At 35.8% G+C, this 12,183-nt stretch overlaps 1 protein-coding gene across 1 annotated transcript in view; it reads right to left on the reverse strand.

The window, feature by feature from the left end:
- Positions 1-12,183, reverse strand: part of SMCHD1 (structural maintenance of chromosomes flexible hinge domain containing 1) — a 153,053-nt gene that overhangs the window by 37,287 nt on the left and 103,583 nt on the right. Inside the window, exons 31-37 of the mRNA XM_053571171.1 lie at positions 11,745-11,824; positions 11,360-11,517; positions 8,870-8,985; positions 7,761-7,825; positions 4,883-4,970; positions 4,134-4,265; positions 2,083-2,235 (exon numbers count right to left, since the gene is read on the reverse strand). Of these exons, the coding sequence (XP_053427146.1) occupies positions 2,083-2,235; positions 4,134-4,265; positions 4,883-4,970; positions 7,761-7,825; positions 8,870-8,985; positions 11,360-11,517; positions 11,745-11,824 (792 nt within the window). The remainder of the gene's footprint in view (positions 1-2,082; positions 2,236-4,133; positions 4,266-4,882; positions 4,971-7,760; positions 7,826-8,869; positions 8,986-11,359; positions 11,518-11,744; positions 11,825-12,183) is intronic.

Raw genomic sequence — 12,183 nt, forward strand, 5'->3', positions numbered from 1 at the left:
ATTTAAGTAGCAACTGACACCCATCCCTGATGCCAAGAAGTGAAAGGAGCATGTGGACCCTGCCAACTGGAAACGTGCACCAAGGGCAGCAGTCAGTGCCCAGCCCCCACGTCCGGCGGCCATGCAGAATCCTCACCCATCTTGCCAGACCTTTGATTTCTCCAATAAATTAGAAATATGGATTTTTTTAAATGCAAAACACCAGAATTTTAAATGTTGGAAAGAAATTAAAATGAAAATGTTGTACTGGTCAGTCACTGCCAGACCAACTGATTAGTCTGGCTTTTTTGTTTGTTTTTCGTTTTCAATAAAAAGGATCCCACTCTGTCATCCAGGCTAGAGTACAGTGGCCGAATCATAGCTCGCTGTAACCTTGAGCTTCTGGGCTTTAAGCATTCCTCCCATCTCAGTCGCCCAAATAGCTCAAACTACAGGTAATGTGCCATCAAGTCTCACTTTTTTTTTTTTTTTTGTAGAGACTGTTCTCACTGTATTGTTCATGCTGGTCTTGAACTCGTAGCCTCAAGTGATCCTCCCACCTCAGCCTACCAAAATGCTAGAATTATAGGTATGAGCGACCATACTTGGTAGGCAACTGACAAATCTTTAGGCCAGATGCAGCTGGCAGGCTCTCAGTTTATTTATATAAATAAATTTATATAATGTTATTAAAATAATGTGAAATTAGCAATGGATTAGATAGAAAATGAATCATCTGCAGATTACTTATAATACCTAATACAATGGTATAAATAATTGTTACACTATAGGGAATATTAACAAGAAAGTCTGTACATGTTCAGTATAGACACATTTCCCCCCCCCCAGTATTTCTGCTCTACATCTAGTTGAATCCATGAATGTGGAACTCATGGATAGAGAGGGGCAAATATATGAAGAAAACTTATGGAAACCTCATTGACAAACACAAACTTTAGAAAGAAATTAAATTATCATGGGCGGTGCCTGTGGCTCAAGGAGTAGGGCACCAGCCCCATATACCAGAGGTGGCGGGTTCAAACCCGACCCTAGCCAAAAACTGCAACAATAAAAAAAAAATTTTTTTTCACTATGGATTGATTAAATAAATTATGGTCATTAATACAATGATACAGGCTTGTTTTCTTTCCTTTCTTTTTTTTTGAGACAGAGTCTCACTTTTGTCACCCTGGGTAGAATGCAGTGGCATCACAGCTCAAAGCAATCTCAAACCCCTGGGCTCAAGCGATTCTCCTGCCTCAGCCTCCCAAGTAGCTAGGACCACAGGTGTCTGCCACAACGCCCAGGTATTTTTTGTTGCAGTTGTCACTGTTAGTTAGCTGGCCTGGGCCAGGTTTGAACCCAGCAGCCTCAGTGTATATGGCTGGTGCCATAACCACTGTGCTACGGATGTCCAGCTGATATAGGCTTATTTTCATTGATGAAGAAACACATTACATACGTTAAATAAGAAGATTTTTATAAAAGCAGTTACATTAATGGAATTTGATAAAATTTTACAATATGCTCAGCACATATATGCACATAAACCCTATACACGTGGTATGTAGGCAGTGGACAGCGTATGATAGTGTATACAGACGCAGAAACGTTACATACTAAAATGGTAATCATCATTACCTGGAACAGGTGACAATATTGTAATCATTTAGGGAGGTTCTTGTACTGTGTATTTTTTTATACACATAAAGCTATTTTCATTTTAGGAAAAAAATAAATAATGAAGAAAAACTGTTTAATTAAATTTCACCAGGGCTATGCTTTATTCTGTTTCTATCTACAAAATGATGGTTTTTTAATAAAACATGAACATTGTATTGTCTCTAAAGTTAAAAACCAGTAGAATTAGAAAAAGCTATTTGTCACATCCTATAGGAAAAAGCAGGGAGGGTCTTAGTGTAATAATGATTCTGGGTTCCATAGCTTAGAGCAAGATCATAAAATATTTCAGCTGACTTTCCAATTTAGTGCTATGATTAGAACATCTTCGTAACTATGCATACAAAAGAAAAGGTATTTAAATGTAGTATTTTAAAATATTAAACACAGAAATCTTATTTACCAAAAGATATAAAAACTTACTGTGATTTCAACTGAACCATTCACAAAGGGAAATTCAAGTGTCCTAACTTTCCCATTAAAGAGTGGGGTATCAGTATCTTCCTCATTAAGACCTTTGATGGTTGCTATTACAGTGCCAATCAAATCAATTCCAGTATGATTGCTGTGTTCATCCTTTTAATAAACAATGGAAAACAACTACTCAGAAAGTCATTACACCCAGAGAAGGACATGGACAAATTGGAAATAAAACATCTATTCAGAGAGCCCCAAACATTACATTACTCTATTTCTTAATCTAAGCACAAAATTCAGTTCTAAGTTTAAGTGTTCCATGGGCAGGAAATAGTTTCAGAAATCAGAAAAGAACCAGAATCCTCCACCTAACACAATAGCTCCTAACTTTTCAAATTATAAGAACTCCCATTTTTAAATTTTACCTTTTACCTTTTACATACTTTTAGCACCTTACTGATAAGAAAAAGTATTTAATAACAAAAAGATACTATGACCTTATAATGATTTTTAATTACTTTATTAACTTCAGCAGCATGCGCATAAATAAATGTAAAAAGCAACAGATTTATATGTCTAAAATACCCTATATCAGTGGTTCTCAATCTTCCTAATGCCATGGCCCTTCATTATAGTTCCCGTGGGTTGCGACCCACAGGTTGAGAAGCTCTGCCCTATATGATTCAGTCATTTGGTGCTTACGTAAAGGACTACTTGTCTAATGCAAGAAAATAAACTCTAAGTAGTTAGATATTCCACTAGCCAAATTTTTCCTAAGGGGGAAGTCCCATTATTGTGTCTTACATGTTTTTATTAGTATCTTTGGCAGCTTTTTTGCTGCTTACTCTCTAGGTCAGGCGTCCTCAAACTTTTTAAACAGGGGGCCAATTCACTGTCCCTCAGACCGTTGGAGGGCCGGACTATAGTTTAAAAAAAAGAAACAATTAACAAATTCCTATGTACACTGCACATATCTTATTTTGAAGTAAAAAAAACGGGAACAAATACAATTTACACTGCTTCATGTGGCCCGCGGGCCACAGTTTGAGGACACCTGCTTTAGGTATTCAGTAGCTTTAAGGAACTCTTGGGTTGGTGCCTGTGGCTCAAGCGGCTAAGGCACCAGCCACATACAGCTGAGCTGGTGGGTTCAAAATCCAACCCGGGCCCGCCAAACAATGACGGCTGCAACCAAAAAGAAAAAATAGCCAGGCCTTAAGGCGGGCGCCTGTAGTCCCAGGTACTTGGGAGATGGAGGCAGGAGAATTGCTTGAGCCCAGGAGTTGGAGGTTGCTGTGAGCTGTGATGCCACAGCACTCTACCCAGAGCGACAGCTTGAGGCTCTGTCTCCAAAAAAAAAAAAAGGAACTCTCATTTTCTTAACTATGATCAGTTATCAGTGCATATTTCTTCAAAGTACTTAACTATCTCCATCTGATTCTTCAGTTAAGCAGACATTTTAGAATTAATATAGCCCGGTGTGATGGATTGCCTGAGCACCAAAGTTCAAGACCAGCCTGGGCAAGAGCGAGACCCCATCTCTAAAAATAGCTGGGCATTGTGGTAGGCACCTGTAGTCCCAGCTATTGTGGAGGCTGAGGCAAAAGGCTCACTTGAGCCCAAGAGTTTGAGGTTGCTGTGAACTATGACGCCATAGCACTCTACCCAGGGCGACAGAGTGAGACTCTGTCTCAAAAAAAAAAAAGTGCTCGCTTTGGCAGCAAAAAGAATTAATATAGTTCATAATATGTTCACAATACATACATGATATATGGGATTAAAGGTAGGTATTAGGTACGAAGGTGGGTAGATGTCTGCATTCTGAAATCAGTTCTTCTTGGTAAATCTATATTAATTTTATGGACAATGTTATTCTATTTTGTACTCAAAAACAAAGATGTTTATTTACATTTACTTCATATAAAAACTTTATTGCGTTAAGTTTTCTGTATAACCTTAAAGTGAGTAAGTGATTTAACTCTATAATTACCATTCTGTACTCTAAAATCAAAATAATGTTTGCTACCCTGTAGTTTTGGAAGAAAAATAAACATTACCGTGATACTGAGATGCAGGTCTTTGACCAAAGTCCTATGGGCAACTTGGCGAACATTAGAAACAGCTGGTGTAGGTGGTTGGCTTTTAGGAACTAACTTCACAGGCTGATTAGGTAGAACATCAACTATAATCTTAAAAGCAAAAGAAGCATTTTGATTAACAATGTATGAACGCTATAATATTTAAGAGGAAAGGAAGATGATGGCATATACTAAATGAAATTAGATGTTACCTTCTAAAGTTTATTTCCATTAATCCCTTAAAAATAATCAACTTACTTTTAAAATTCAGGATAAAAGGCATGATTAATTTATGAATGTTTATAACCACCTAAGAACAAATTTAGGGGCATTGAAAAATATAGGTGATTTTTAAAAATCCAGTACACTGACACTATTAAATGGAGATGAAGTGTGTTAAAACTACCTTGAACTTCACTAACCAGAATTTTAATAATTTAAATGTTATTATGTGAAACTTTTTTATGTACAGTTGACCTGAGAAAATCTACCATACCATACACTAAAATGCTTACCGAGTCTTTGATGAAAAGAGAGATGGAAAAGTAACTTCTGCATCAGGTCAAATTACCAAACACATTAAAATATATTCTATTCTAATTTTCCTGAAAATTGAATTATGCATACTTTGCATCCAACAATTAATTCACTTTTAATAAAACATTTCATTCATCAACTAAGCAAGAAAATGTACAGTAAACTGTGGACTGTAAAGAAAATAAGCAAACCTGTTCACTGTTGAGAATATTTGCTTTATCCATCATAAAAACAAACTGGATACAATATGTCCCCACTTTGTTAGGAATTACTTTCTCCCTAAATTAAAAAGAAAGAGATAAGATTGATCAGTGATAATTTTTAATTAAAACATGAAGGAATTCAAAGCATCAACATTTCTGTTCCTTTCACAAAATGAGTAAGAACAGAATTACTAATACTGCATTTGCTTTCATTCATTTGGCAAATATTTCTTACATATTAGATTTCATACAGGCCCAATCTTACCTGCACATTCTTTTACAAAACATCCAGAATATTCTGGATATGGTAAAAATGAAAAGAATAGGAATATAAAGCTGAGAGAGCAGCAAAACACACCAAAAAAAGCTTTATTGTATGTCGAATAATAAATTTTGCTTTTCTTCTACATTATAAATTTCCAATGGACAGTTTTGCATTTCAAAATTATATCACACCCTGCTGATCTTCTATGTGACTTTCTTTTCCATTTAAGTACTATCCTAAATATTTTAACTTTAGGTACAGGGGACAGCATGTATGGGCTCAAAAATCCCATTCGTTACATATTTTTGGTGTGTGTGGGGGTTGCCTTTTTATTTAACAGAGACAAGGCTGGGGTATAATGCTGGCTCACCATAACCTCTAATCCCTGGGTTCAAACAGTCTTCTTGCCCCGGCCTTCTGAATGGCTGGCATACCAGCTCGCCCAGAGACTATAGGATCTCTATGTTGCCCAGGCCAGTCTCTTAAATTCTGGCCTTGGTCTCTTCAGGCACTGGAATTACAGTTGTAAGCCACCAGTTATGGACTGTTGTTAAATATTTAGGAACTTGGTGAGCCAGTCGTTAAGTTTAAAATCAGCCATGATGGGAATATTACACTATGGAAATGAGCAAATGGTACAAGTCAAATCAAGACCCCCAACCCCCACTCCATGTTTACCAGACCATTACAGATTTACGGTTGCCAAACTGCCTACTTATTTTTTTTTTCACTCCAATCCATACCTCCTCTGATCAGGCTCCAGGATAAATGATAGACACAAAAATTGTCATGGGTAGTTCTCATTGCCTCTAAGTTCAAATCAGTGGTTCTCAACCCACAGGACCCACAGGAACTGTATTAAAGGGCCGTGGCATTAGGAAGGTTGAGACACTGGCTAGATCAAGTTCAAGGGCTATTTCTTTTCTTTGGAGAGAGACAGTCTCACTTTTTCACCTTTGGTAGAGTGGTGTGGCATCATAGCTCGTGATCATTAAGGTACTTTTTGCATGTCATTCATATGAACAGATAGGAATGAAAATATTTCCGTTCATTCAAAAATATCCAAAATATGGAAATAACGTATAACTGATAGTGTATATATACATATTTTTACTGAGGCAACATTCACTCACGTAACACAGAATTATTCATTTTAGGGTCTACAATTCACTGGCATTTAGTACATTTACACTGTTGTACAACCATCGCTAACATACGTAAATTATTTTTAAAATATTTATTTTAAAGTTTTGGCTCAGTCTCAGCACCTATAGCTAAGCAGCTAGGGTGCCAGTCACATACACCGGAGCTGGCGGGTTCAAACCCAGCCCCAGCCTGCCAAACAACAACAACTACAACAAAGAAAATAGCCAGGTACTGTGGAGGGCACCTGTAGTCCCAGCTACTTGGAGGCTGAGGCAAGAGAATCACTTAAGCCCAAAGAGTTTTAGGTTGCTGTGAGCTATGACACCAGGGCACTCTACCGAGGGTGACATAGTGAGACTCTGTCTCAAAAATAATAATAATCATAATCATAAAATAAAATAAAAGTTTCCTCAAATTGATGCCTTGGAATGCTAAAATAAAGTTCAACTAAAAAAAATCACAGAAATATTTTAGAATAAATGATACAGTTCAATTCTCGCATTTTAATAGATATTATACACTGAAAGATAATTTAATAGACTAAAAGCAGTCTGCCCCTTCTAGGATGTCTAAATCTACTCTGTGTAATAATTTGATCATACCTTAAAAGATCAATGGCAATGTTATTCAAAGAGCAGTTCAAAGACAGGGGCTGATTTGACCATGTTGTTACTGGTCTGTCACAGAAATTATAAAAGATTATTCAAAACTTTTTTTAGCAATGTGACATTACCTTGACAACAAGTCTACGTTCAGGGGGCCTTTTTAAAATTATTATACAAAAAGCATCAGTTTATGACAAAATTTAAAAATAACAAAAAATACTCCTTTACCAGTTAAACTGAAAAAGCACTGAACAAATATAAGCCTTTTGACTTTACCGATAATAATTTAAATGTTTTTTAAAATTTCAAATTAATATGAGGGTACAAATGTTTAGGTTACATTGTTTTCAACTCTAAGGTAAACTTCAAGTTATAGTTGAGCCATTAATTTAAAGAATTTTTTAAAAAAGCTTTAGACATAATCTTTTTTGATTTGGAAATGGAGGTCCAGAACATGCTCAAAGTCAAATAAATACTGAAAACTGGTCTAATTTTAGAATTATAGATATCTCTCACATAATAAAAAATTATGAAGTGCTCTAATAACATTAAAAAACTCTTCTGATGAAGCTGATAGTTTCTAATGCTGATACACTACTAATTAGCTAATGCTAATCTTCCCCCAAACCAATTTACGAAACTTAAAAACAAACGAAAACATAACTTTTCCCAAAAATCTTTGGGAAAAGTGACAAAACATTTCCAGATACTAACATTTGACAAAACATTATAGATACTAACATTTTTTGATCATAAATTACTTTTCCCTTGGTGAATCCATAAATATCTCTAAGATTGAATTAGTTTGTAATGAAATATACATAAAAATATGAAATGATTTGAGAGATACCTGAAATAGAAGCAGCCATCTTCTTTGTCATTATCTTTTATTTTATTACAACTAAATGTTTCTGCCTAGAAAGGAAAATAAGGGAGAAGAGAGAAAAGAAAAATGACAAACTTTAACATAGCATACTTAGGATGAAAACTTTCCTTGACTGGATGCAACCCAGACAGCATTTGGAGTTTATATGCAAGCACACACACACATATATATCTTCATAATACATGTAAAGACACAATGTAAGAGTGGTCACAGAAGAAAGACATTCCATCATTAAAAGGAACACAGCAAATCTCAAGGGTAGTACTATTTTAAGGCAACTGAAGCTTGATTGGACAGATGGTCTAAATTAAGCAAGTGAAGATCCAAGCAGTTGACTTCAGACTATAAAAATAAGCAAGGTGGTTCCCAAAACAGATGATTAAAAAGAACCATAAATGCTGAAGTAGATTATTAAACCAGGAGACTGTGGCAAGCTTTAACCCTTAGTTCTCAATTTAAGATTTACTTCAGATATGCACTGTCCAGTATGGTAACCATTGACTGGCTGTGTGCGCCTACTAAGCACCTGAAATGTGGCTGGTCGATACTGAGATATGGTGTAAAAACACCAAATTTCAAAGGCTTGGTAAGATAAAAGAATGTAAAATTTCACTAACAATTTTTAAAATATTGGGCATATGTTGAAATGGTAGCCTTGATACGTTAGGTTAAAAATAATTAGAATTAATTTTGTGTCATTTCCTTTCACTTTTTTAATGTGGCTACTAGAAAATTTACATGCCAGTGTGATATTTCTATTGGACAGCGCTGCTCTAGACACGCCAACTCTTCTCCCCATTCTCCTCTTGCCCCGTACTCTATCAGTCACATAATCTCTCTGTTGTCTTATTTTCTGTTGTCCCTTCATGATATTGAATGATTTTGCCTTGTCCTGCTGTCCTTCAGACAAAATAATTTTGAAACACATGGTGATGTAATTTTTTTAATCGCAAAGAATAGAGTAAATTTCTCAAATATATACACATAATATTTTTATGTTAAATTCAACTTAAAATTTTTAAGTTAAACATAAGAGCTATTTTTAACTTCTAAGAATGTTTTCCACGACTTACATTTGCTGGTGGTCGGTTCCCACTGTTAAACAGCTTCCACATTTTCATGGAAATACGTGCTGAATTAATATTTTTAATGATACTGTCATCTTCAGAAATAACACTAATCATGAAATCTGTTATGGTAAATATTTAAAAATTTATTTTCTTTCTTGTTCAATTAACAGATATGGTTAAATAACTATGTGTTAAAGCATTATCTTATTTAAATGCTAATAATAAAATTCTGATGAAGAAGAAAATAAAACTCTTCTTTAATGAGGATATCCTAACAATTCATCTATAAAACTTACTAATCATGACAGACAATCCTCTAGTGCAGTGGTTCTCAACCCTCCTAATGCCGCAAACCTTTAATACAGTTCCTCGTGTTGTGGTGACCCCCAACCATAAAATTATTTTTGTTGCTACTTCATAACTGTAATTTTGCTACTGTTATGAATTGTAATGTAAATATCTGATATGTAGGATGGTCTTAGGCGACCCTGGTGAAAGGGTCGTTCGACCCCCAAAGGGGTCGCGACCCACGGGTTGAGAACCACTGTTCTAGTGCCAAATCTGGACATCAAGGCTTCCCCTAGAAATTTAACAAATATATCTTTGCTCCTAATATCCTTCTGTCTTACTTTCACAATCTGCTAATGTTTTACGCTCTAACATGCAATATGAAAAAGAACAGAATACATGCTCAGCAAATTACAACTAGGCCAACTGGCCACCAAGTACTTCAGCTATTTCAAGAATAGAGGGGCGGCGCCTGTGGCTCAAAGGAGTAGGGCGCCAGCCCCATATGCTGGAAGTAGTGAGTTCAAACCCAGCCCCGGCCAAAAACGCAAAAAAAAATCAAGAACAGAATGTTTAGGCTTGGTGCCTGTAGCTCAGTGGTTAGGGCGCTAGCCACATACACCGGGGGCTGGTGGCCTGGGCCTGCTAAACAACAGTGACAACTGTAACAAAAAAATAGCTGGGTGTTGTGGCAGGTGCCTTTAGTCCCAGCTACTTTGGAGGCTGAGGCAAGAGAATAGCTTAAGCCCAAATTGGAGGTTGCCATGAGCTGTGACCCCATAGCACACCACCGAGGGTGACACAGTAAGACTGTCTCAAAAAAAGAAAAAAAAGAAAGAAAGAAATCATAAAAGAACTAAACATTCTGTCCTTTTCTTTATGGAGACAGAGTCTCACAATGTCGCTCTCGGTAGAGTGCTGTGGCATCACAGCTCACAGCAACCTCAAACTCCTGTACTTAAGCTACTCTCTGGATTTAGCCTCCCAAGTAGCTGGGACTACAGGTGCCCACCACAATGCCCAGCTATTTTTTTGTTGCAGTTGTCACTGTTGTTTAACTGGCCAGGGGCCGGGATTGAACTCGCCACCCCTCAGTGTCAGTGTACGTGGCTGGCACTGTAACCACAGTACTATGGGCACTGAATCTCTTTTATGATTTCTAATAGCATACAGGAACTGAACTATCATTCTATATAAATTCCTATTATACTAACCATCTGTAACATTAACTTGGCACCTGCTACAGTTTTTTGAATCACAGGAAACAGAACTTATCTCCCCCAAACAGATTTAAAATTTATACAAAGTTGGGGCGGCACCTGTGGCTCAGTCGGTAAGGCGCCGGCCCTATATACCGAGGGTGGCGGGTTCAAACCCGGCCCTGGCTGAACTGCAACCAGAAAAAATAAATAAATAAATAAAATAAAATAAAATATAAAAGACTATGTGTATATATAAGTAAAGAGGCTACATATATACATAACTTAATCATTAAAAATTACTATTAAACATTTTAAATCTAAATTTTAGGGGTACTTCATTCACTACTTAGAACTATTTATAGGAAAGTAATTTATCCTTTCAAGAAAACAGAAATCTTTCAGAATAGTGCCTGTGTAAAGCTAATTGCCTATTGACTTAGTGACTGTCACATTATATTGAAATTATTTGCTTGCCTGTCTGCTACATTACACCAAACCCATTGAAAATGATCATATTCATTATTATAATTAAGAGCCCAGCATAGTGCCAAAACACAGCAGGTATTTGGTAAACATTTATCATTCTGAAATAGTTTTAATAATAAACGTTGACATGTTGTATCTTCACTCAAATTAAGCTAAATAGTCCTGGTTCTAATGGGCTTATGATGACATCACATAATCAGTAGAGCTTAACTCCACAGTTCTCACCATTTAGTTCATATTTCTTTTATAGAATTTCACAACTCAGTGAATGTACAAACACACGTAACCAATTATCTCGAACTGTTAGTTTACGTATACACTTTAGGTTCATTATTGACATTAAAAGAATACAGGGCATGAGATGATATTAGACACTAAAGTCAAATGTTTTTGCCACTTAAAAGGCTATTATATACATGATTTTTTTCATTATGCTGAACACCTAGGATAATTTATTCCACTAAAATAAAAGGCCAATTATTATTATAGATTTATTTAAATACTATGAAATACTCACCAGTGAAAAGACCCCCTGCTAAAAAGGAAGCATCTTTGTCATATTTAACATTGATACGGACAGGCTTTTCAGGATCTGGAAGGATCATTAACTTAATTGTAGGTCCTTCTATGGTACTCTTGTTATAGATAGCTTTAAGCTGCAAAGTATGTTCTCCCCTAATGGGGGAAAAAAAGAAGAGGGGTTCAAATTGCATTAGTTATAATCTAAAAATTATGAGACACTTTACACAAAGTTTAACTCTTTTAGGAAACCTCTCAACTTCTACTCAGTTCCAACTCCTGCCTAACATTAAACAGAAGGATGATTATTACTCCTACTTTCAGCAAGTAAAAGAAAAACAAATCTCTATAATACCAATAACTATCAAACTTTAGGTTCTTACCTAGGGGCAAAAACACTGAACACTCCCAAATTAGCCCTGCCCTTGTCATCTGTTTTATGCTGTTGGTTTGAAGGTGTGAGCTAAAAACAAAACAAAGCAAAAGGATTAATTATAAAACTCCAGATATTGATCAAATTGTTTTATTACAATATTCTTTACCTTTATTCTCATATTAAAAGTTGTATTTGCATGTACTCTTAAAAATCTAAAGTTTTTTAATTTGAATTAATTCAAATAACATAATATGTACTCATAAATCAAAAGGATAATAATTACTCACCTTTATCAATTAAACTAGAATTCAATGTATTTCAGTTATCAAGTTGCTGAATTCTATGGTCACTGCTTTCATATCACTGATATTATCAAATGAAGTTTGGATACACAAGCACTGAAGGTATACACTAAAGCTGGGGCAGATGTAAGGGATGACAATGGA

The sequence above is a fragment of the Nycticebus coucang genome, chromosome 19 (assembly GCF_027406575.1).
Source record: "Nycticebus coucang isolate mNycCou1 chromosome 19, mNycCou1.pri, whole genome shotgun sequence".
NCBI lineage: Eukaryota > Metazoa > Chordata > Mammalia > Primates > Lorisidae > Nycticebus > Nycticebus coucang.